Genomic DNA, 27898 nt, shown 5'->3' with positions numbered 1-27898 from the left:
GTTTCTGGTGTATCATGAAATTACCACACCTGATGATTTTCATGTACACCAAATCACAGTGGTGAATCATTGGAGGTGCTAAAGTAGAGTAGTGGGTGACCTAGGGAGGCTTACTATAGTAGCTGAATGGTAATATTTTCATCAAACCCCTATTCTAGAGCGCGCCCAACTGTCTACCTCACTAACTTGCCACAAACGCTGGTACCCAGAGAGCAGTTTGGTATCTCCATCCAGCAAGAGTGAGAAGGGTGTAGCAGCCACTCCACTGCAGAAGAATCCATTTACCTTCTTGTGTTAAGCACAGAGAGATGAGATAACATTGGTAAGACTTTTGGTTTGATGGGCTAAACTAAGTAGGATAGAAGAGGAGCCGCTGGATTTAAACCTTACTTTGCCTTTTAACATTAATTTTGTTAGTTTCAATTTAACTCTGGATGTGTATCTGTTAGTGTGTGTGTATATATATATATATATATATATATATATATGTGTGTATATATATATATAATATATATATATATATATATATATATATATATATATATTTTATATATGTGATGTTTTTGTTAAATTGATGTATTTGCTGATGTGACACTTTAAGTTCCCTTTTGGGATAATAAAGTATTATTATTATTAGTAGGTGCCATAGGTGCCTCTGCATGGAGCTGCCCTCCTCCTAAAAACTCTAATGGCATTGTTCGATAAGATCCTTCAGTGATTATATGCCTATCTTCTGCCACCACTAGAGGGAGCTTATGGGGTCTTGTGTACAAACAGTATGCAATAAGCTTGCTAGCTTTCCTTGGTGTTTACCATATAGGGGTAGCCGGGCATTAATTATTTAGCTATGCTTATGTAAAGAATTTTGAGCTTTGTATCAGGGACTGCACATTTCAAGACTATATACAGTTTAAGTAATGGGTCATGAAGCGACCCTTTTGTAGAAATTAATTTCTGTATACATTTTTAAGAGCATGGTGATGCTACTCACTAAACTACATGATATTATGACCTCTGAAAATGTCACAACCAATGCACAGCAATATTAATAATGACCAGAAATCCGACACTATACTGTGAATGCAGATGTTATAATGGGATGTATGTAACACTGAAGCAGAATTTCAGCTGTCCTAACCTTCTTATTTTTATATTTTTGGGGTTTTTTTAATCCTCTTTACATATTACAGTTGGATAAAAAATCTAAATGCATCTAAGGTCTATAAAATTACATTAGACCACCCAGGTACTAAAGCCATCATATTACCAATTAGTGTACAGTAATTGACCTTCCATACTTAGCTCTGTATCCCCACCCCCCCTTTCTAGAACCAACAGTACTGAAATGAAAAGACTGCTGCCCATCAGATGAAGGCTTTATTAATGCAGCATACAGGCTTAGCACTTGGTAGAAAGGATGAATCTAGAGGTATAAGATGCATCCAGACATTGCTACATTACTATGCCATTACATTCAATGAACATTTTACCATGATGTTACAGCACTATCAGATGTAATTAGTGGTCCTGTATACAAGGTATAGCACTGCATGAATGGTGCCTTGCAGTAAGCAGATTAACCATTTCATAGCCAGCATAATGAAACGCAACTTTTATGGCCACAAGGCAGAGGTATGTATGAGTCTTCCCATCCCACCTACATTAGTCTTGTCTGCAACATGAAATATTGGCCAAGTGACAGAGTCCTTCCTCTGTGACATCAGGAGAGCTATAGTGATGGAACCAGAGGATGCAGATGTAAGTAGTAGGTAAATAATTGATCTTAAAAAGATAGATTTTTTTCCTGTCCACAGTCGCTTTTCCAAAGCCCAGGCTGCACGATGCGATTTTGCTAATGAGAGAGATCATAGCTTGATGTTGATTAGGAAGCATTAATTAGAGCCCCCCCTGATGATGATGTGAGGAGCTTATTAGAACACTCACATGTAGTCTTGGCTTGAAACGGAGAGTCCTCCTTTACAATAAAGATATCACTTCAAAAGCCGAATCCTAAATCCAGCTGTGAGGGAGAAGAAGTAAATTTCTTTACATTAACTTAGCAGCCAGGCACCCTATGTACTCAAGGGAAGCAGATGAAAGATGACTGCTCTGACCCCAGGTCCTTGCACAGGAGGCTTCAGAACCTTCAGGTTTAGTAAATAGACTTCAATGTTTGGTAAATAGTTTGTTCCTTCCCATGCGTTTATTCTAATGAAACAATTAGTCTTGTATGTAGTAATTGTGCTGTATGGAGACTCAGTAGCATAGATCGGCTCTAGCTGAAAGGCTATCCCCTTGGCAATTAGTACAGGAGCTGGGCGATCAGGCAACTAATTACATGGATATGTTCTGCAGCCCAGCGGCGTGTAGCAATCCACAAGTTCCTTGGAAAGGTTTTTTTCTCCTGGATATCAGTCTTTCCCAGTGAAGCATGGGATGCTTCTACTTCACACTGTTGCAGCAGCTTCTTGAATAAGAATCCATAAGTTTGTGTGCTCTTCAGCAGAGTTGCTGTTTAGTCCCCAGGAGCTAGCTATCATATGTAACAGTATTTATGGAATGAATAGAACATCTGCAGATCCAGCTTTCACTCTTTATCCAATGCATTCACATGTGTTTATGGCTTGTCCTCGGCACCTAATGTCCAGGCAGGCAGCCCTCTAGCTTATGCATGTCTCATCTATAGACTAAGATGCTCCAGTGTTCCCCATCTGAGCTCATCTCTCCATCTCTCAGTGTTTTCACCAAGACTATATTGAGTGGTGAGTCTCTGCAATCACGTGGTAGCAGGGAAGGAGGGGGGGGGGGTCCTCCGCAGTTTGCTGTTTGTTGGGTCTCAGACACACATAGAGTGTTGGAGGGAGCTGCAAGTCTCTGCTTTTCCCTGTCTAAGAAGCTACATTGTATATATTGCAATACAAATCCCACCAGGATCTATCTGCTTTGTCTTTCTTCTCAATATCTGGAGAGCATTTTCATCATTCTTGTCTCTGTACCTCCAACAAATCCGAGCTGATGTGCTGTTTGAAAGGCTGGAAATGGAAGTGTTGATGCTCTGCTTTCTCCCCTGGATATTTCAGTGTATTTCAGTACGGGCGGACTCGATCATCCACATTGGTAAGAAGGGACCCGGCTTGTGGAATAATGATAATGATGATGATGATCACTAGGATGGGTTGGGGAGATCTGTCTCCTTATCATCATCACAAGGCTGCAACCAACTCATTTTGAGATCTGCTGCAACAAACTTGTGTGTGCCCTGGGGTTTAAGGGTTAATTCTATAGATTGCATTGATGTGATATGAGAAAGGCAGAGCATTGTCTGCATGGTACTTTCACACGATTTGACTCTCAGCTCATTCCAAACTTGTTTAAGTGCACCTGTGTATTTAGTGCATGGCAGCACCATGGACAGCGACTATAGCTAAAAGACAAGGTTGGAAGTGATTTCCAAGTTCGCTGAGCAGAGGCCACAGGCTCAATACATGCAGAGATTGTCCTTCCTAATGATCCCGTCTTTATAAGATGACTGCAGCCAGTAATGGATAGGAGCTCAGGGCTGCTGTAAGCCTGAGCATCTAGGTCTGGCTGCTGGGATAGACACCTACCTGCTATGGGTAACTTTCATGCCTGTTGTAGGGGGTGAATGAAATAATAAGAATCTACTGTGCAGCTTTATAACAGATGTGGTGATCTGGGATTGAATAGAAGAAGGAAGAGGGGGGTGAAAGCTGCATGTGTGTAGCCTGCTATGTATGGATGAGAGAAACTGCAGGCTGATGGAAAAGATAGAGACAAATGCAGATTATATCTAACCAAAAATGGACAGGCACGTCCAAGATGCAGCTTAGCTCAGCCCCACAATGAGTGTAGCAAGGTAATACTGATGTCACTTACAGCAGATGGCATACCTAATCCAAGAAGACTGCAAGCAAGATATAAGGACGAGTGGTGTGCCCAGGGGGATGGCTAAAGGGGGTGATTGTGGATGTGGGTCAGGCAGGTCAGGAATTAGTGACTAGGACACCTTTTATACAGCCTTGCCATGCTGAGACCACGAGGAGATGTAGGGGGCCTCCCCAAGTACACAGCATTGCGGATCTATTAAATAAGATTGGATGAAGTTTGAAGGCTGCACTCCTGAGATAAAGGAGCTGCTGGTAATGTTGTAGTCAGTAGGGTTCCACTGTATGTAAGGTAGTCTGAGCACTATTATACCAATATAGAGGCTTCTACAGATGGCTTACCTTGTCACATATCACCAGTACAGCACAATACTTTGCACCGCTGAGTCCCTTTAAACAATACTTTATAACGGATACTACTACTACCCTGCTAAATGCATTGATGAGATCCACTTGTAATAATACTGCACAGTTGTGGGCACTACTGCTGTAATAATACTGCACAATTGTGTGCACTACTGTAATATTACTGCACAGTTGTGTTCACTGTTGTAATAATAGTGCACAGTGGTGTGCATTGCTGTAATAATGCTGCACAGTTGTGGGCACTGATGTTATAATATTGCACAGCTGTGTTCACTGCTGTAATGGAGCACGGGTGTGCACACTGCTTTAATGAAACTGCACAGTTGTGTGCACTACTGTAACAATACCGCACAGTTGTGCTCACTGCTGTTATAATACTGCACAGTTGTGTGCAGTGCTGTAATAATACTGCACAGTTGTGTGCAGTGCTGTAATATTACTGCACAGTTGTGTGTAATGCTGTAATAATACTGCAGAGCTGTGGACACTGCTGTAATAATACTGCACAGTTTTGAGCACTGCTGTAATAATACTGCACAGCTGTGGGAACTGCTCTAATAATACTGCACAGTTGTGGGCACTGCTGTAATAATACTGCACAGTTGTGGACACTGCTGTAATAATACTGCACAGTTGTGGACACTGCTGTAATAATACTGCACAGTTGTGGACACTGCTGTAATAATACTGCACAGTTGTGGGCACTGCTGTAATAATACTGCACAGCTGTGGGCACTGCTGTAATAATACTGCACAGCTGTGGGAACTGCTCTAATAATACTGCACAGTTGTGGGCACTGCTGTAATAATACTGCACAGCTGTGGGAACTGCTCTAATAATACTGCACAGCTGTGGGCACTGCTGTAATACGACTGCACAGTTGTGGACACTGCTGTAATAATACTGCACAGTTGTGGGAACTGCTATAATAATACTACACAATTGTGGGCACTGCTGTAATAATACTGCACAGCTGTGGGAACTGCTCTAATAATACTGCACAGTTGTGGGCACTGCTGTAATAATATTGCACAGCTGTGGGCACTGTTGTAATAATACTGCACAGTTGTGGGCACTTCTGTAATAATACTGCACGGTTGTGGGCACTGCTGTAATAATACTACACAGTTGTGGGCACTGCTGAAACACAGTGGTTGCGAAGATTTCTGTCTGATATACCTACACAGACGAGGAGATTAATACACAATGGTCTTCAATTAAGCTATCCTCAGTATACACTCATAGTCCTCACTTCATACTTGTCTGCTTTCAGTACTCTTAGTTTTCTGGGCCCCTGGCTGGGTTCTTGCACCTTCTCTTAATCCTGCTGCACGTCTTGACTGATGAGAAATGCAGGGCTTTAGGCGAGCACTGACAGCTTGTATGTAGTTGGCATCCAGGTCTGGGATGCCAGTGTGGCCAGGTGTCCAGCATTTAGGAAATGGGCTAGACGCTCTGATCCTCCTGCTGTCCCCATGCCTCTCTCCCATTCACACAGCCTGATTTACACATAGAGAGTGAATAAGCTATTCCTTATAAATGGCAGCAGGGAGGCCACACTTCAATAAAACCTCAGTCCCCATGGAGGCATTAGCAAAGCATTAATGTAGAGTAAATGGACAGCATGGTGCATATTTATATACCTGCTCCATGGAATTCCACCACTATAATAGATTCCCTTTATTACATTTCATTTACAGTCCAGGATACCCTCAGCAATCATTGTATTGTGCTACGGGAGAATAGATGGGCATTCTTCTACATCTGGTTATACATCTACCCATTGATGCAGCTAATTTTAGATTAAACATTGTAGCAATGAGAGAAGGTTACAAGATTGCTCAATATTTTACAGTGCACTGAAAGCTGTAATTGTGTTTCTATGTCAATGGCTTGAGCTAGACTTGATGTGACTAATGAGTTCCTAGTAGGACAGCTAGCCCTCCATATAGAAAGGTCACATAAGGCACCTCAAGAAGGCCATCACTCTGTATATTACTAGATGTCTAACGTACTGATGGATCTTTCCACAACAGGTGCAATATTTGAAGAAAATGCAGCAAAGGACAATGAAATCTTTCAGCTGGCGGTGTCAGATCTGAATCTCAATGACGACATTTTACAAAGTGAAAAAATTGGACACACTATCAAGATTATCGAGCCCAACAATCCCTTCCAAGCTGTGCAGGAAGGTAAGGCTGGAGCCTATATCATCACTTATATAAAACGCTATGCATGGGCACAAAAACTCCTCCCCAAATAGAAGATCTATATGCTGTTTTATGTAGACTGTGTAGAGGGGACATTTGATATGTAAGCCTGAGAAATCACAGCTGCGAAGTGAAGCAGTCTGGCAGAATGTTTTACAAAGGAGGGATTGTATCTGCACTTTCTCAGGATCAGAGCTGATGGAAACTTTTCCTTTGCCACTAGTGGGCGCTGTGTCACAAGAAAAGACATGATCCTGCACTCTCCAGTCTTCTGATTTATTGTCTGCTCCAGAACCAGTCCCTTGTCAGTTATTTATTGCCAGCCTCTGAAGGGTTAACTGGGTCTCAGGACAGGGAGGGAGTCTGTGGCGCTCTCTAGTTTGTCTTGCTGTGGCACTTTTAGTGCAAGGTTGCATTAATGATGTGGGATTGATTATTCCTTTATTGGAAACTTAGGCATTGAGAACATAGAACATGATAAATCATTGGAGGATCCCTCATTGTTACACACCAGAGCAGCCAGAAGTGCTGGGAAAGCTCTTTCTGCTCCAAAGGTAGAGGGTGGATTGGTTCAAGGTCAGTTCTTAAAATACTGCACTTATTGGAGTTATCAGGCTGAAAGCCTTACACATGTGCTTCTTTTACAGTAGAAATATCCTAATTTTGAAATAGGCAAAAACTTCTTTCTATATTCCAATGATGAATACCGATGCTTGAATAATCTGCTTTTTACTCTTTTACTATTTCTAAATATTAAGCATTGTCCATCCAAGCACACACACGCAACAAACTTCTTTATTACGTTTACAGACTTTTATGATTTTACTCCCAATAGGCAATATGTGTTAGTCATTACACAGATGTGTTGTTATTGTCGCTCTATGGAAAAGTTTTCATGTGGCACAACACAATGTTCAGAAAAGTTTGAAGTCACGTGCCTCATGCCGTCCAATGCATTCTGTTATATGATTCTGTTGTGTCATTTTTTTAGCCTAATATAGAGTGAGTATACTATGTTGCCTGACTTAGGCACTTACTAGGAGCATGTTGAGTCTGATATCTGCATGTTGAGTCTGATATCTGCAAACAGCCTGCATCATTTTTGACAAAAGTTTATAATTGTAAAAGTGTCAGGTTACTTAAAGGACATCAACCACCAGGATGAAGGATTGTAAACCAAGAACATTGACACACTGGTGTGTGCCCCTCCGGCAGGATCTATTCTTTTTTAAGCAAATCATGCAAATGAATCTGCAGGGGAACAGGTTCCGTTAACACCTATGGAGCCCAGAGCCTCATAATTTTGAAAGCCTTTTGTGTGAAACCCAGGGCAAGAGAAGCTAAAGAAGAGTTGATCCTGACAGAGGGGGCACACACCAGTATGTTAGTGCTAGGTTTACAATGCTTCATCCTGGTGGACAATGAGTGGATAAATGAGGACGAGAGGCACTTTAAATTTATGCAAGATCAATTATCTATGTGTAAGGGGCTGTCAGGTTCCTATAGGTGCTGCCTACCAGTTTATGCTGTCATTCAACACTAATCTTCAGATTTTCTGCATGAAGAAGTTAAGGGGGAATTATCTCTTTACTTTTGTTGTTTTTTGAGGTGTTTATGTTGTTAAAATCTGCTCATGCTATAGATGTAACTCTCTACAGCAAATGTGGAGACAAGGAGACAAGGCATCACTAAAATTAAGGTCTTCACCTTAATATATACAGTCACCACTATAAGCCGCTTATCATTAATTCACATCCCATTTTTCAGGCGCAATTTTTGTTTCATTTCAACATTTATTTTGATGTGGCTGCCATGTGTCCAAAATCAAACTCCCTGGTCTATTGAGAATATCTGTGAACATATGTTCCTGTGTAGGGGTAATAGCAAAGATTTATCTAAAGTCCTACAGATGTATCACCTGTTCATCTACATGTCTATATTCACATATGTTATACCATGTAATATCCTAATATAGAATTCAGATCTTGGATAAGAAAATGCTGGGAATTGTAGTTTCCAAGCAGATTGAAAACCATAGGTAGGAGACTTTGATTTGGGAGGAAACATCTTAAATAGTGATTTTCTTTATCACACTTGATGCCCAAGACAATGATATAGCACCTATCTATAGGTAACATACACTGCATAATTATTTGCTTATTAAAATCTAAAGGAACGCAATGTAACAACATGAACTGATTTAATCCCTATATAGGATCAATATCTTATCTGATCAATAGCAGATGCCCACCGTGTTCATCCATAGCCTCAATGGTTAAATGCTGAGAACTTGTACTGTACTGTCTGTACTGAGAACAGTCTATGGAGAGCAGACTGCAAGCGCCATTGAAGACGCTGTCACAGATAATACAGTAACATGACAATAGATTATACTGTACTGGATGTAATGTTCTCTCGCTTATATGGGCCTCATATGGATGTCATTTAGAAATCAGCACAGATGTTGGAGTTATATAATGGCAGTAGAAAGGCAGGATACCTTCAGCATATTGTTACCTTTAGGCTATTACTATGTAGACATTTATATAATAAACATATGTTGTTTTAGAGCAAAGCTTGTTGCATTCGTCAGGGCCGTGTAGAAGAGCTGGGCAGGAGGTAGGATTGAAGAGAAGCTATACCTGAAACCGTGATGGAAAAGTGAAAAATCTGATATTTGTTGGGAAATTGTGATAGGAAGTCACAGCTAAAAATGTATATGAACCTACCCCACCCCAAAGATTTTCTTAAGAATATGGACCCCCAGCAATCCCACAATTATCCCTTTATAATGTGCACCTAAAAGTGATTTATGTATCCAGCACTTGTATTAAGACTTTATTTGTGCAACTAATAGGGTATACAGGATGTACTATTTTTTCCAATAATTGACTCGTTTTTTGCGGGGGATGGGTGAGATTTGGTTCGAACACATAGAATTCCAATTACTGTATATGAAAGGATTTGTTTTGGATATTCCCCTATTGTCCTGTACTAGGTCACAGTTAAAGCAGAGCTTTATGAGCCACTTGGGGATAGGATGGAAATGCTCACTAAATCATGACCCACCCAGGAACTGTGACCAATAGTTTGGTGTTTATTACATACACAACTTAGGTGCAGAACCCAAATTGTGTCCTATCTGCAGACAGCAAGTTTTGGAGAAGAAGGTGGTGAACAGATTTCTACTAGTTTCCTAACTGCAGGGAGCATGTTATAGAGCAGAAGAACCTGAGCAGATTGTGTGTGCATAGTATCCTATCTGGTGATAACATATTATAGTGCAGGAGGAGCTGAGCATGATCAAGATTTATGTAGTGTCCTATCTGCTGGCAGCTTGTTATAGAGCAGGAGAAGCTGGGCAGATTGTATAAACAGTCCTATCTGGTGGAAACACATGGTACAGCAGATAGAGCTGAGCAGCATGTACATAGTGTCTTAGGTACAGGCAGCATGTTATAGAGCAGGAAGAGGAGTGCAGTCTGTGAAGTGTTTTACAGCATCTGTTGACAGAATATTATAAGACTAAAGAAGCGGAGCAGAATGGATATAGTGCCCTACTTCATAAACCGTATATAATAATAGGTTAGGGTGGAGGTAAACTGTGTAAAAGTGGCCTTATACCAATGAAATGCAAATTAGATGAAAAATGATATTTTTTCCCACATATGTGTGCATCTATACATCACTCTGCTCAGTAGCTGCATCTGATTATTTTCTTTAACTACTTCAGGTAAAGATGTAACCACTGCACTGAAATCAATGCGCTCTATAGGTTCTCCTGCTGTGTGTGTTGTCCAGTCCTGCCTATTCTATCGCAGCTTATTGTCCATGAAAGTATGCCGCTAGATGTTTTATATTCTTCAGAGCTTCCAGTCTTGACAATTCTGTTACAGACAGACCATTGGTAGCTTGTGTATAACATGTTTGGTAGGATTGTAGAATGACAATGAATGAGATCAGTAATGGGAGGATACTCATGATACTAATGAAGATGAAGGAAATGTCCGTCTTAACATCCTGTGAATAATTGCCATCTAGAAGGACATGCACGCCATCCTCTCTGTGACCTTTTATTATCAGATATTTTAGTACTTGCAGTAACTCAGAATCGCTATGATATTGTCTACTGTGCTTTACTACGGCTCAGCCGCACTTTCTTTTGTATTAGAAAATTCCATCCAAGAGCATGGCATTACTTGGGACCAGATATAACAGTACAGGCTACATTGTGTAAGTTTGTTCTTAAGTTGAATTTGTATGTAAGTCAGAACTGTATATTTTATAATGTTAACCTCTGCCAAAAATTTTTTTGGTCTCTGTGACAATTGGATTTTAAAATTGTTGGGTTGTCATAAGAACCAGGATTATCAATACATCTTAACTGCAGACAACTTTGATAAGTTACAGCAGATCATTGTAGTCTAGGACTAAAGTACACTAAATTACCAACATCCAGAGGTCCGTTTGTAACTAGGGGTCGTCTGTAAGTTGGGTGCTCTTAAGTCGGGGACCGCCTGTAGATACATGGTAGACTTTTGGTATTGAAGGGTATTTCCATGCTTAAAAATTTCATGCATTTCCATAGAATAAATACTCGAAATCAGATGTGGAGGTACAACTCCTGGTACCTCATAGATCAGCTGTTCCTTGCTGACGGTAAATAGAGAATAAAACAGTACACAAACAGCTCTGTTCCTATTGTAGTGGTCAAATCCAGTTACTGCATATCAGCTCTTGTTTATTAGGAAGGGAGCTCACTTGCAGTGACTTAGTTTCTCCACTCCACAGAGAGTGGCGCTGTCTCATTCCTTTTCTGGAGATGTTTGGTACTGGATCTATTGGGCCTATTCTAGATATGCTCCAATATTTTGAGTCTGGAAAATAATTTTTAAAAACGTTTTTATTTTACGGGCAGTAGCAGTTACGACAACTTAGAGGCATTGCAGAACATTTTGCGGTTGACCTTACGATGCAGAATATCTACTGTAAGTGCTCATGCACACAAGCTTTGTCCTTGGACATGTGCTACATATGGGCTCATATTCACAACCTTTGTTTCCTCTGCTCCATGTCTGTGCGGACTGCCCCATAGAACTTAATGAAAACCCAAAAGTAACAGACACCTCCCGCTCGACTTCCAATTGAAGGGTTGGCTTAGAATTGTTTGTTTGTGACCGCAGAAAACACATGATCATGTGAAGTTTACCATAATGCAGCCCGTTCATAATTGTTCTCCTCCGGTACATCAAAATAGTTCTTTGTCTTCAGTTCCCATATAGAAGATGCCTATCAATATTTACCGAATACAATCCTTATTCTACGTTTTACTTTACATTTTTCGCTAACTTACCAGGGACTACAGGGTGAAACCACATCCTGAGAATACATTGTTTTGTAGTCTGTTACCATGGAGATGCATTGGTCTTCATGAAAGCTGTAAAAACAAAGCAGTCTTGGCCAATTAGTGATGCTAAAAGACTCAATGTGATTCTAATTGATCAAGAGACCAAGGTGATAAGCTGGCGGCTACCTCACATTGAGCTGTCCTGCTGACAGGTATAATTAACAGGCAGCCATAGTGCAAAGCCCCTAAGCTGTTGTTCTGGAGGATGTACATTTGGTGTTGATCTTTTATGAGCATCATTCAGATGTCAATAAAGCAAATTGATCGAAGCCTCTGCATCATGTTATGTTTTAGATTTTTCTCTTTTTAAGAACATGTTGCAAGGGTTGTTATGGGTACAGGGGATACCAGATAAGTTTGCTTTTAGTGATTTCTGATGTTCTTTAACTAGAATATTACAAAAAATCTTTTGGCTTTATGGCAGATACATGATAGACTACTTCATAGAATTACAAGTATCTGAAGAAAATAATTTGGTTTTTAAAAAATTATCTCCTAGTTAACAGTACGACCTAAGGCTCATTGTTAGGGTTTGTATTGGCATTGGCAAGACTTGACTTTGAATTATTGCAATGGAATTTTGGACAAGAGAAGAGAGATAATTATTAACTATATTTACCCCCCTTCCCTCTGCTCAGACAATGAGAACCTCCTGTATGGCTATAATTTTATTGCATAATTTATTCTTGTGTCTTATATATACGTTTAAAGAACAGAAATGATCTTTATTATAATCCGGAAACAGTAGACGATTCCTTATTGTTAAAGTTGGCCACTTCATTACATTAGCTGCTCATCTGCTTTTATTACCTTGTAGATAATCCCGAATGTTCATTAAGTGATTAAGAATTTCTGCTACTTAATTTTTTACTGTGTGCAGGCCCTCCGTCCTTCTTCCTTTTCATCTCTGAGCTCTGTTGATTAGGATGAGCTATAGCAGCAGAGTCATGTCTCAACCTGCTCTCTCCCCCGCCCCCTGTTGGTTTTGATGGACTGTGAGGAAAAAGAGAGGGGGTGATTCACATGCCCAACCTGGAGCGGAGATGGAGAGGGCAGCTGTGTGTTTGCAGAGGACAGCATATTGAGTACATGGAAAAGCTGCAGCTTTCAAAGGAGACAATAAAAGAGATTTATTGAAAAGTGCCCAACAACTTTAAATTATTGACATGATAAAAAAATCTTAAAATTTTCACTGCCAGGCTAAATGTAGATAAGCTACCTCCCGTGTATTAGCTGTGTCCTATTCCTACTTGACTTTGTGGCTCAGACAGTCCTGTTCTACTGTTAATGTGAATGGACCACAGACACAAATGATGCATAGACTGAATAGTTTGAGGGGTGAAGTTAATAGAACGGGGTGAGATGTGGGGGGTTTCTATAAACAGAACTTCCAAAACTGCTATAGAAATGAAATGGTCACTAAAATAATTGAATTTAAACTTTTCATGAAAATTTGAGGGAAAGCTGTTGTGATCTTTCTAGTGTTGTAATAAAACAAAAGGATACTTATAAAATGACGCCAACACAAAGCTGGGATATGGTAAATGTTAGTAACTAATTTGGGTAGTAAGACTATCAGTTTGAAAAACAGAACATTTTGAAGTTTGAAAATAGCTAATTTTTTCAAATTGCTTACCAAATCACCTTTTTTCATAAATGTTAAATATATCAAGCAAAGTTTCCCAGTATTTTGAAGATCAAAATGTAACGGAAAAACAAACTTGAAAACACTTGGGTAAGTTAAAGCCTTCTAAAGTTATAAGCGGATAAAGTAACAAATGTTGGTTTTGAAGAATAGACCTTGGTCATCAAGGCGCAAATGAGCTTGGTCACTCAGGGGTTTAAGCTTAATGAAAACATGTTCTGGTACAGAGTACTGACGCCCGACCTGTAAGTATAAATAATTTAATCACAACTACCCCAGAGGTAGTTTTCCTTTTAATGACCGCAACAAAGCAATGAAAGCTGAGCCCTGGTTGGGTCTATAAGTTCTTTAGTCTGACACATGTCATGAATATTCCCTGTATGGTTTATGTTGTCCAATGTTGGATGCAAAACTGTTATATTTTTAGTGTTGGGCTTATATAAATATGCAATTTTTCTTGTATTTCGGCACTATCAACAAAAGAGAATTGTGCACTACCAGCTGTGTTCGGGCTCACACCAGCAGTCAGGGGATCGCATGTAACTGCAGATTTTCTCACAAGCTTACTGTTGTTAAAAGCTATTGCCCAGTGGGGTGAGCTCTTTTAACAATGTACCTCCTCATGTCTTGTTAGATGAAACCGGGAGTTATGTGGGATTGCTACTGAGAAAGCAACAGCGTGATTGTAAATTCTGTGGAAATACCTGTTCCTGAGCTGAAGCAAATAACACTTTCCATCTTGTATGGCTTCTCTTTTTTTGGTATAAAAGAACAGATTGTGTCTTTTTTTATTTGTATTTATCGATTTTTATTTTTTGATTGTGTCCATTGGCAGGTAATAATTTTGGCAGAGGCACGGAAATAGTGGAAAGTAAAAGATAATAAACATACAAATGAACTGAAACTGTTGAATGTAGTCAAGCGGCTCATTAAAGCAGCATTATGTAGGGTCCATAAGAAGCTTTTCATACATAGCTACAACATTAGTGGAGCTATTTCAGTTGGTGCATCACTACTTTCTCTAGGTGATTTCTGTGAGGGAGATCAATCATTATGTGAAGGGGAGTGCAGTGGTAAAGGTTAACCTAAACTCTCTGTTGCCCGAGGTGAGCTTTAGAATGCCCCCCCCCTCCATGCAGTAGAAATATGTCTTTTGCTTTAGTAGGTTGGTACGCCATACATCTGTATTGATATTGGGTGTGGATATACACTATTTTTAAGTTTCTGGACCTGCTTTGTAGTAGGTGACTGCACCCCTCATGCTGCTCCGGCATCTCGGCTCAGGTGGTGTTGCCTGAGGCGAGATGCTCAACTCACCTCATGGCTGGTGCACCCCAGGGTAAAGGGCTCCTTAGGGCCAGTTTTCTTCTTTATTAGTTCTTCAGTAGGGCTCAGCCGAACCCAAACTGCAAAATTCTGTTTGGAGTTGGATTCAGTTATTGAACCAGAACCTATTTGCACATGATCTTGCCTCCCTAATCATGTCACATGGAAAGGTGATGCTCAGCAAAATGGAGGTGCCCACGTGCTGTATGCGTCTGGATGCTGCAGGAAGCTTTGCCATCACCATCTAAACATTTAACACTGATCTCAGGTGTTAAATTATGGCGGAATGAGCTGGGGGCTTAAGTTGAAGACAAATCTTAACTTTAGTGTAGTCTGGGTTCAGGGGACCAAAACCCTGCATTGTGGATTTGGGTCCGATTATCACTGGTCTTTTGTTATTTGAATCAGTTCTTTAGAGCCCAAAATAGGTGTCGCTGAACACACAGAATATTTTCAAGTCTTTCTAACAACTAAACAGAGGTGCGGTGGAAATGTTTTTTGTCCCCTAAACAGTAAGACCATTAAGACCTTGCTAGTACAACAGTCCACACCTTGCTCAGAATACCAGTAATCAGGTCTGTAAATTCTCATGTATTGACTATAACCAGACATGATTTGACTGGTTAGTGATAGATTATCAGCACTTGGCCAAGGTTATAGCACTAAGAGAAGTCTAGTTTACATTGAAAATATTTTTGTTTTATGACTATTATTAAGTAATATCAGGAAAAAAACCTTTAATAAGCATCAATTTTGAGCAGCCACTGCTGCATATTTTCTCATTCCACCCAGTGGTGCTGGTGTTGAGTTTTGGACTGGAGTATGATGGACCAACCAGAGGTGGTGATGTGAGGGTCCACCCTCAATCTATAATGTCCAAATGTAGGAGGTCTTACATTCTGTAATATGTGTAAACCAGTCTTATGAATAAATCATAGTGTCAAGTGATTGCTCTTTTTACTTCCAAATAAACTTATCTTGTTCCACATTGAGTATGGTCTCCCAGGGGGGCTCTGGTATTCCAATGGGCCAGTCCAACCACAGTGGTGGTGATGTTACAATTGAATGTGTAACAGAAAAAAAATAAATTATAGTGGTGTAAATGCATAGTCCATGTTCACACTGTGCCAGAGGATACAAAAAAGAATATGCAGCAAATATAAACAGTCATTTCAGGTAGGAAATATTTTTATTATGCAGCTTAGATTTTCTTGTTGTTGCACATTTATAACTGGAACTGTAGATATTTTAGTGACGTTTTGGCTCTTCAGACTCTGCTTTGATCTTCAGTTATTGACTGTGACTGGTCACAGATTTCCGGGGAAACAGATAAATATATTGGAGTTTGTGTGGTATCCAGGGACCTGGTGGCATCTGTAACAGGTTAATCACTGAGCACTAGAAGCTTAGGTTGCTATAACTACAGAATATCTATGATAGTTTTTTTCCCCTGCAATTCATATTGAAGATGGCAAAACATAGAACATAAATAGTCTGCATTTTTCCTAAAGAAAATATTTCCTTTTCTGAACCTTCTCTGTATGACACCTTTACCTTCAGTTGTGGGTTTCAGGTTGACTAAGATTATGACTCGTAGATGTCATGGTTCCGGAATTAAACAGTTTTTGACATAAGAAGTGATTTTTATGGGATATGGAATCTTAGTGATGAGAAAACTATAAGATGTCTTCACATGACGAGGAATGACTGGTCTCCACAGGGAACTGAAACCAGCCAAGCCATGGGGTGACCGCACTCTGTATAATCAGTGCTCAAAAATATGCAAAAGACACTTCTCTTTACAAAATCATCATGTGATGTGCTAAATCATGCTAATGCATTGCAAAACGTAGCAGCAGAGACTTAATGAATCAGACCCACAAGGTCTCTTTCAATACTCATTCCAATACTCATTCCAATCTTAAAAGCCTTGTACAGGCGGTCCCCTACTTAAGAACACCTGACTTACATACGACCCCTAGTTACAAACGGACCTCTGGTTGTTGGCAATTTTCTGTATATAATCCTTAGGCTACAATAAAGACAGTTATCACTGTTATCACTGGTGTCTACAATGAAGCTTTATTGTTAATCTTGGTTCTAATGACAATCCAACATTTTTAAAATCCAATTGTCACAGAGACCAAAAAAAATTTGGCTGGGATTACAATGATAAAATATACAGTTCCGACTTACATACAAATTCAACTTAAGAACAAACCTACAGACCCTATCTTGTATGTAACCCGGGGACTGCCTGTATTGTATACAAATGGTATGACAGAAAGATCGGTATTCTAGCACCAAAACCTACAAACAGACGTTGTAACACAGTCATATCTATTTCTGCATCAGTTGGGTGACGATGACCAGTGTGTGGACATGTCTGTCTTCTGCTGTGGTTAGTTGTGTCCAAACTTCTAAATAGTATAACCCTGCTCTTATATCGTTACAAAACGAGACAGATTTACTATCTAGGGCTCTCGATAAGCTAGATGGCAACCCATAGGCAAGTTTTAATGGAATTTTTAGTGTTTATTAGAGACAGTCTATCAGTCTGTGTAATTCTAGGCAGAAGAATTGTAGAACTGTGTCTGTTCTCTCATCCCCTCAAGTTTTTTGCTGTCTTACAATTAATGATGACTCTCTATTTATTTTGTTGCTATTATCTTCAGTATTTTGAAGAAAACTAATCGGTTTCAGACATATATTGGGATATAATTGTCGCTGCAACTGCTCAAAATGTAAAGGGGTTGTCTACTTTAAGCAAATGAATCTTATTGTTTGTTTGATGATTCGTTGTACAATTTTCTAATATTCTGTCTATATCAATTCCTCACTGTTTTAAAGATTTCTGCTTGCTGCCATACAACAGGAAGCTTCCTTGTTTACTTCCTGTGGATAAATACTGATCCATGTGATATCACACATAATTATTTAACACTCGTTATATCACACAAATCTTATTAATCTCTGCTACTAATGAGCCGTGCTCACGTTTATTTATCCACATGAAGTAAACAATGAGCTTCCTATGAAATAACAGCATATTGGAAAATTGCATAAACTATTTATTGTAGAAACAATGACATTTGTTTGTGGAAACTGGAAAACACCTTAAGACCCCTTGCACTTGACCGTATATGGTGGCCATATACTAGGACGTGTGTCACCTTACCGTTCCACTGCCGGAAAAAAGATGCTCTATCTTGTGCGGGATGAATGGACCAGCAGCACGTCTCCATGTGGAGAGGGGAGGGGTGAGCAGTGATCTACCATAAGATTGTGTGTAAGGAACCATAAAGAAATTTAATAAAAAGTCAACTGGCCAGGGGGTCAAAAATTTACTAGGATCTGTGACCCAGTAAATACTTAACTTTAATTATTTTTGAGGGGGATAATGTTATCAGGTTGACACAACATATAAATTGATGAGGGAATTTACTAAGGTGGAGGCAGCATAGTGCTTCCAAAAAAAAAAAAAACAGAAGAAATTGCTGGATTGAAGACTACAGAGTCTATGAAGATGCATCAAATCTTGGGGATCTTGGCAGTTGATCTTCCATTGAATGACCACACATTAGTAATCTACATGATCAGTGCCTGCCCATTGATAAAAGAAGTAATACTGCCCTATCACAACTGCTCTGCTGAAGAGGAGCTGTGTCAGCACCCGGACTTGGAGGCCAGGAAGCTGACACCTGAGGCAATTTTTTTTTAAGGTGAATACCGTAACCCTAGAATTATGAGGACGGGACATGCGCTTTAATTCCATTTTCTCCAATCATCATATTGAATACCAAAAGCAAAGCCATCCTGTTTTTATGTGCAGTATAGATTATTCATAGATTCAGAAATGTAAATCACAGACCACAATACAGCTATAGATCAGCCATGCAGTGAAGATGTGCATCTATTATGAATGCTTGTATACAATACATAGGTTTTTAAATCTGCATGTGAATATACATAATTATTACTACGAGGTATAGTAAAGTCCCAAACCTCAAACAATAAAAGACAATAATTGTACATTTACATTACTAATTTTCTTATTTCTAAAGAGACAAAGCACTTCAAAGCATCCCTGAAATAGCTTTCTCTGCAAGAAATAAAGTGATGCTTTGTTGTTTCCTGGCATATATTTATGGGCTTGTATCATAAGGACAACTCCTGTCCATATGTCTTATTATTTGCTTTATGTTCATATCATCATCTTTTATTCCTGTTTGTAATCCAGGGCAAAGAGCTGCCATATAGCACTGGTCTTGCTCTGGCAGATTGGGGCCACCAATACATTAGATTGATAGCCATCACCATTAATGACCACTATGTCATACGACTGTACATCCCCCTACAGAAGTCTTTCAATGAAGGCAAATATAAAGGAAGAAATCATAAACCTCTTCTTTGTTTCTTCGGCATAAAAACGGACTAAAAACACTCACTTTATGTAATCATGTACATTTTTGTTTAAACCCTATTTTTCACCAAAAAAAATTCATTCTTGTTCATTGTTAACACTGTTCTTGCCATATTTCTAAAATGATGGATGGTGGCGGTTTTAACATTATTCACGTCAGAAAATTACATTTTCTTATTTTTGTTCCCTGAGCACTTGAGATGCACCAAAATTATAAAGAAGCATACAGATCTTAATTTTGGAACATGCAAGCATGATAGATCACTCCAATGTGTGTTGCCCCCACATCAGATCATTTGGCAGGTTATCTTCTTCTTTCCAACAATATTGGGTCTAAATCACATAAACATATCAGGGGTTTTCTATGTGAAATTTTTGGTTGGTTGTGATTTGTATTCTTCTCCAGTGGTCTCTAATAGTCTACAAAGTCTCCTTTTAAACAAACTAAAGTAATTAATTTCCACATGGGCCAAAAACAGTTGTGTTCTCGGCCATTGACTACATGTCCACTACACGTAAGATCTTGTGAGCAGGGCCCTCACACTTATTGATTCATTAATATGACTGTTTGTACTCTGTAATGTAATAATATATTTGTATATGTCCCTTATGTTTTGTAAAGCGCTACGGAATGTGATGGCGCTTTATAAAGGTTATTATTATTGCTTCTGTGTACAGTTTTCTTGTAGAAAAGACATTATAAGAACCAATGAGTGTGAGTAAGCGCTTAGGCATTTCCATCAGAGAAAGTATTGTACTCTGTAGAGAGCCATGGCAGCTTTAATGACCTTGTGGAATTAATTAAAAGGATAGGGCCCATTTATTCACATTAGTAAAATACCCAAATATCCTCTTAACTAAAGATTGCCATTGTCATATTAAACAACCTCTCAAAATGTGTTACAAGGGACTATAAAACCCCACTGCAATCATCCTGCACTGTGAGAGGCATTTACGAGAACTGAGAGAGAATTGGACACACTTAGGACCCCAATTGTTCATCTTATACAGAAAATGATTTGTGTGTCCTCATACAAAACCTCATGCTATGTTGATGCTTTCCCTTTAAATTCTCTATCCTGGATGTGTATCATCATACTGTTAGCTACCAGAATAGTAGTTATTATGCTGTGTGCACTTTCCCTTGCTATTATTTTTGTACTACATTTATTTTTTTTCCTATAGGCAAGTGTTTAGAAATTTAAGACAAACATCCCGCGGCTAACAGTGGCTGGTAGCAATAAATCTCCCCTATTTGGCTGGAAAACCAATAAAGCATTTAAATGGGTCTTCCTAATCTATTCACGGGGACCGCATGATGTAAACAATTTCTTTAGACTAAATAGCTTGCTGTTTCTTCCAAAAGACAATTCCGTTTCTGCATCAGTGCAGGTAGCAAATGCAGAGCTCCCTCGTTATAGCTGACACATTGTGACAAGCCTGGAATTTGACAAAATGGTCAGACCGAAATTGATGGCAGATAAGAATCACTTAGGCTACTATGTCCATTTTTCTTTGATGTGCAGCCTTTAACCCAGTTAAGGTTTAAAGTGACAAGTCATCTATTTCAGGAAAATAACTTGCTTCAAGAACAATCAAGCAAGTTTCCTTGCTCACTGCTACAACTGTAATTTCTATAAACTATGGCTTAAGATAGAGGCTTTTGCACATGGAATTGAACTATTAAACATGGTTATTTTGGCATAGTTACTTTATATTGTAAACTTCTCTGCTGACATGATAGGAGCTAATGAAGTTTTGTAACCTTAACAGTGGCCTTGAGATGCTGGTAGGTGAAAACTAAAGAAGCTTCTCGACGTCAGCAAAAGTTGGTGTAACATCTGTGCCAAAGTCTTCCCCTGTCCGCAGAGTGCGGCTTAGGTGGGGTTAATTTACTTTGTGTTTTGTGAGTGTTAACTGTGGCTAAGGTTGCTGCTGTGTTAGGACTTACGGAACTACACCGGGTTTCTCTGCAGCTCAGTAATGTCCAGCAAACAATGAACTTGAGTGAAGGACAGCTGGCCCATTCAGTTGCTGGGAGCATCATCCAGGAACTCCTTTATATATCTGCCCAGTTCCATTATACCTTGCTGGTTTTACTAGTCTCTTGACACTTGTTGTCGATTTTCCTTACTATTGCTTTTGCTATACTGTGTAACCTTGCTGTGTTATTTTGACCATTCTCTTGCTATTTGTTTCTGTGCTCTACCGCCATCCTGGATTTTAACCCGCTTCTGTCTGACTTCGATTTTCTGTGGTATCTGTTGTCTGTCCCCCTATGTTTGGACCTCTTTCCTGTGCACTTAGTCAGTTCAGCGATTGTCGACCAGAAGCCTCTAACCTACAGGGTTTGCAATGTTTGTTAGGCAGGTGACAGGTGAGTGAGCCTAGCTTCTGCATCCCCTTCTCTACCTTGACAACTTTCTAATTTTAGTATTGTATAACTGGTCAACTATTTTATTTAGGTGTTGGTTGTTTCTTAAGTTGAACGTGTATGTAGGATCAGCTCTAGTCAAAATTGGATGGGGACAAGGATTAACAAAAAATCTTAATTGTAGACTCATTTGAAAAATATTATAGTTGACTATGGGAGGCTGCGGCTAAAGTTAATTGTTACAGCAGATCAGCAGATCAGACACTCTGACCTAAAGACCATCCATGTACACACAGGTGTCATTAAATACCGAACTATTTCCCTTGAGTCTTAAAGGGATACACCCCTGGGTTGCATCTTTTAAACAACAACCATCAAAAGATACATTTCTTACATAAACAATATATAGAAACATCACAACACAGTATAATACACAATATAAAAATAGGGGAGTTTACAATATAACCAAAGTAAGAAATACAAACATAAACCACATGGCTTCAGCTCTGCATCACCCGGCAGTAATCAGGTGCAGCTATATAACCAAAGCTCACCCTCTGCTTTTTTTTTGCACACACCTGTAAGATCAGGTAATGCTGATTGGTGACTGCTGAACTGGTCTGTCTATTGAAACAATAGTAGAGAGATGAAGGTTTGCTGACCAGGAGGAGAAAAAGAATAAAAAGTACAAACACACAGAAGACAAACAATTCCCTTGTTTGTAGTGTACCAAGAACCGGTAAGGCTGTAAGCCCAAGTACCATCGTGTTAGACGAGCATTGTTACCCTTCATTGTATTCAACCAAAATAAAGGATGATGGTCAGAAATTAACACATTTTTTACCCAATAATGACGTAGACTTTCTATGGCCCATTTTATGGCTAAACAATCCTTTTCTATTGTAGAATAGTTAAGTTTTTTGGGGAACAGTTTTCTGCTAATATACAGAATTGGATGTTCTTCTCCATCCTGCATTTGGCAGAGAACAGCCTTGATACCCCTTTCTGAGGCATCAATCTGGACTTGAAATGGCAGAGTAAAATTTGGGTTATTTAATACAGGTGCAGTACACAATTTCTCTTTTAAAGTATTAAATGCTTTTTTCACAATCCGGTGTCCATTCCACAAGGTTCTTTTTTGTTTTCTTAGTAAGATCACTTAAAAGGGTGGCTAAATCAGAAAAACTTGGAATAAATCGGCGGTAATAACCAGCCAGCCCTAAAAATTACCTCACTTCCTTCTTTGTTTTTGGAGTTGGGGCATCCTTTACAGCTGTGTCTTTCGAATTTTCTGGTTTAATTTTCCCAGGTAATGGTAATAGTAGTGACCGCTGAACTAGTTTGTCTATTGTAACAATAATGGATAGAGACAAACGTTTGCTGGCAACATGAGGAGAAAAAGAAGAAAACGTACAAACACACAGACAGACAAACAGTTCATTATTCACCCCTCAACAGTCCGTAACTGTCTGTATGTTACATATTATCATGCCTGATTCTTTGTTCCATCAGATACAAGACATCAATGCATAGCATCCTATCAATAAATAATCTTGTAGCTCGATTTCACAATTTATTTGTACATATGCCACAGCACTCAAAGCATGAAGTATGTTCTGCAAGCTTTTGTTTCGCATCATCAGCAGCAATGGCCTAGACAACTTGAATCTATTGAAGAGGACCTTTAAAACTCCAGCCCTTTGTGTTGTTAAACAGGTGTCGCTTTACTCAATGTATTGCAATTGGCATTTTTATGAATTTAACCCATACTAATCCCAGAAGCAAGCCTTTTACTCTCAGGTAAATAGTCTTGGGCTGCCTGCTAAATTGTGGGACCATAGCTGGCATACTTAGCTTAGCAGTGTGAAATTAAATGGCATTCATTGTCAGGGAACTGTGGGATAGAGATTACATTCCAAAAGGAACTGATTCAGGCTTTAAGGATTGCAACAAGAGTTGGAGTTGGTGGTGAAAGGTCTTCACAGTTCAAATGATAGGGGTTCGGCATTTGTATTCCTTAAAGTACTTGTATACCTTCATCAGCTGTTGGCCACCAAATGGTTGTTAAGCCAAAAAATTATCATTTTTAATGTATTTTCAACGGGGAGATTACGTCTCTGCATGAAGCTCTTCTCCTGGGGCAGTAAAATATTTTTTATAAATTTAACTTGCTCAATCTTTCTTCCCCTTAACATTATTGTTGAGGGATAGTAGCGAGGTGCCCATACACATAAACAATGTTTCAAGATCCCTTTACCATCTTTAATTGTTTTTGATTGTTATATAACTGTCTGGGTTATTTTAGTTTGCTCACCCCTGTTTTCTATCCTTCTCCAACAGTTTTTTATTCATGTTTGAGATCTGCAAACATGATTTGTAGCCTTTTCTTTCAATAGTTTGAGAATACCCAGCAGAAGCTCGGTAAATATCAGAAAAAGAATAAATTCCCTCTTCATTACAATCCGTGACAGAGCCAGACACTTTCCCATTTAATTTGTCAAGGGTGGATGTTTGAGCAGAAAATCACCGGTTTTAAACCGACAAAGTCTGCTGTCAAGGAGCATTCGAAAAAACACACGATGGATTTTCCCTAAATTTTTTATATCTAATGTACTGTGTATATCATTATCATTAAAGCCCCAACACCATTGTACAATAAACATTGAAAATAGTTAGACTGTTCAGGGATATGGAATTGTTTATTAGAAGGGTAGTGGAGACTGTAGGTGTGGGTAGAAGCTGTGTGCATGGTGGCATCAAGTCTGCATTGTTCTGTTGGTTGTAGGCTTTCCTGAAAAGATGGGATTTCAAGTTGCTTTTGAGATAGGAAGAGTTTAATGCTAAGAAGAAAAGGGTATTGCAAAGAATGATGGGGGGATTAATCACTTCTTGTACTACTGTACAAGCCAGGTTGGATCATCGTTGGCACTCTTAGAACACCAGAATCAGGCCCTGCAATCTCAGGGAGAGTGGGTTTGCACACAATTCCAAGGGGAATTCAGCCGGGAGCTCCAGCAGCTCCAACGATCATGCAGCCAATGGTTTTCAGTCAGGAGCGCCTCTAGGCCCCAAATAGAACCCAAGTCAGCAGGACACTTGTCCCATTGTCCAGGCAGTTTTACCCCTATTATCTCCACCGTCAGCTTATTTCTCCACTACAGATAGCAGGAGATTCTGTGGCATCATTACACCACCATGTAAATGTATATAATTAGAGGGGACTTTATGCAATTACTCATGCGACTTTATGGAATTTTAGGTAATACTGTTTTTGGTGTAGAGTAGTATGTTCATTATCATGATGGTGTTATTTTATGTGTTTATGCTGTGGTAAAGCTGTGGGTCGCAGTTTGGAGGGATCATTTGGTTATCACATAGCGATTTTTGGAATCTTGGTCTTATGGTACTTTTATTTAGTAACTGTATTGTAGTAGTATTAATGGGTAATATTACTGTGGTAGTATTATTTGGTTGGTCATGTCTCAAAATTGGAAGGGGTTTAGCAAAGGTATCAATTTATGAACTTATCTAAAACTAAAGATACTATTTCTTCTAATATCTCCAGTACTTGGGTTTATATTTTTTATGGAGCAGTATATTAAAAGTTTCTAAAAGATATTTTAGATAGGATATTGTGGGAGGTGTCCCTCATTGACTGCCGAGTCTACCCTGCCCTATATGCCACTTGGGACTTAAACGGAAACATACATTGGGGTGAGTCATGCTCATATATATAGATATAGATATAGATATAGATATATATATATATATATATATACATATATAGATATAGATATAGATAGATATATCTTTATTAAGAAAGTAAAAAAAAAAAAAAAGAAACGTAAAAAGGGAGAAGTCGCAGTCAATTCATAATGTCCAATCTACAACTTGGCAAGAACCTTTATTAATGAAATTCAAATAAAAAACCATGCTGCAGAAACAAAAATAAAATATATAAAAATAAATAAAGTGTATGTGTGCGTATATATATATATTATAAATTTTATTTTACATTTTTTTTATTTCATCATTAAACCATACATCGTTTGAGGTTCTTGTCAAGTTGTAGATTGGACATTATGAATTGACAGAGACTTCTCCCTTTTTATGTTTATGTTTTTTTCTTACTTTTTTAATAAAGATGGTATTTTATTGCTATGGAAACACATGTTGATCACACATTGTTTCATGATAGGCTATTTATATTTAATTCTTTCTGTGTGAATTGACCTGGTGTTCTAAGACAAAAATCAACATGCTCAAAATTCTGAGAAAACGCTTAAGAAAACTGAACAAAAATGTAAGGAAGTATTGTGCATTGGATAGAACTTTGTGCTTCTCTACAACATTTACTTTCTCAAAGTGAGAAAGTGCCACCTTTAATTTCTGCCAAAATTCCAGACTTTCATTGGCCTCTGAGGGGAGAAATGTGTAAGGGGCTAATACTCAAGTGCTAAGATGATGTAATATTATTCGAGCAGTGACTGGCTATTCAACTGTGTAACTCTGAATGAACACATGCAGATACTTATTAATAATAGATAAAGGAACTGTATTCTAGGAATAATTTATATTTAATATGTAGATTTTTCCATTTAAGTAAAAGTATATATTTTATCAGCCTTCAGCACAAAAATAAACAAGAAATGCACCCCCCGAATTCTCTCTTCCCATTTCCTGAGACTGCAAAGTCCTTCTAATTTGCATTTCTTGGACCTTTCATTGCCCCATCTAATACCTGGTTATTTTAGGTTACAAGTATTGGGATGTCAATGCTGTAACATAAAGGTCATACACCCACTTGTCAATAAACCTTAAAGACTTGGGGCCACTCCTGAAGATGCTATTTAAGGGTCTCCTTGGTGCCCTTGTAGAACCACTGTAGAGATTATAAACATCACCACAGTAAACTACTAAGTTGTTGCCTCAGGAGTAGTTTCAGTTTGGTGACGGCTCTTCAGAGCTACTGAAGAGACCAGATATTCACAGGAGCAGAGTCGTATAGGAATATTAATTCCCAGAGAAATGATGAATGCAAAGCTTCCATTGACCTGCCATCAGAGACCAGGTCACATTAAACAGAAAATGGGAGAAACTGAATCCATGAAATCCAACATCTTTATTCACCTATGGAACACATGCAATGTTGCTTTGTGTATAATAGGTGAATAAAGGTGTTGGATTACATAGATCTTGCTCTTTCTGTACTGATAAGAAGTTGATGAGGTCAGAAAACAGGCCGAGTTCCTGAGCACTTATTGATTGTCAGACAGAAGTCTGAAGTGCCAGATCTGGCTGCTATTGTAAACTTTGTATAGTGTATAGGAAATATTGCAATTTAAATGGAGGTCAAACGTAAGAAGTGCTGCACGATAAATATAAGATGTCCCATGTGTAAATGCAGAAAGAACAATTTGTGTTATAATATGCATTTTCCAGTACAGATAGTCCACAGGGTTACGTATAGGAGAGGTTCTGTAGGTTTGTTTTTAAGGTGAATGGAACAGGTATGGATTGTCAATTCCAATGTTCCTGTGACAATTAGATTTTAAAAATGTTGGGTTAACATGGGAACAAGAATTATCAATATAGCTTAATTGCAGACACCTTACAGCAGTCTGGGACTAAAGCTTCCAGATAGCTTCAGTTTGTAACTAGGGGTTGTATGTAAGTAGGGGGCATCTGTATGTTTATTTTGCAACCTGGAAAACCTGGCTTATGGTATTGGACTTTTGCTTTTGTTATCCTGTACAATCTATATGCTCATTAGATTCTGGATGAAGAAGAATTCTGGTGTATACATTATTAAAATTAGAGTTGTTGGATTTTAACCTCTAACCATATGATAAGAGGTAAGTTTTGGATCACTGGGTGACAGGTGGAGGAACCCTCCCTGTTCAGATTGTTCGTAGATAGTAATGAGCAGATTCTGTCAGGTTCACTGTGTGTAGATGACCTATAAACAAAAGTTTTCTTCGGCAACAAGAACCCAAGGCGGAACATGAAAACCCAGCGGTTCGCTGGTGTTAACCCCCTTAAATGCTGCCATCAAGGCAGCAATTTTCCCAAAGATCATCCCCGTGATGATTCTGGCATCGATTACCATATTACCGGTGGGGGTGAGCCCGACCACCTAATTTCTGGCTAAAGCCCAAGTTTGGGTCCGCTCAACCCAGTTTAGAGGGAATAACAAATAAACTTTGGCAACCCCTTTAAGGTAAAACCAAACTCTTTTAGA

The 27898-nt window shown here is 38.9% G+C and overlaps 1 protein-coding gene across 6 annotated transcripts in view; it reads left to right on the top strand.

Annotated features, from left to right (window-relative positions):
- The window catches only part of GRID1 (glutamate ionotropic receptor delta type subunit 1), a 1020611-nt gene that overhangs the window by 274908 nt on the left and 717805 nt on the right, over positions 1–27898 (top strand). For 2 of the 6 annotated variants that reach the window (XM_072131338.1, XM_072131333.1), the window contains exons 1-2: positions 2821–3117; positions 6309–6464. In XM_072131338.1, the coding sequence (XP_071987439.1) occupies positions 3039–3117; positions 6309–6464 (235 nt within the window). In that variant the 5' untranslated portion in view covers positions 2821–3038. Of the gene's footprint in view, positions 1–2819; positions 3118–6308; positions 6465–6938; positions 7059–27898 lie in introns of those variants that run through there. The other 4 variants (XM_072131335.1, XM_072131336.1, XM_072131337.1 and 1 more) reach the window with 3 other exon arrangements.

The sequence above is a fragment of the Engystomops pustulosus genome, chromosome 11 (assembly GCF_040894005.1).
Source record: "Engystomops pustulosus chromosome 11, aEngPut4.maternal, whole genome shotgun sequence".
Taxonomy (NCBI): domain Eukaryota; kingdom Metazoa; phylum Chordata; class Amphibia; order Anura; family Leptodactylidae; genus Engystomops; species Engystomops pustulosus.
This window is presented reverse-complemented; position numbering and strand designations above follow the sequence as displayed.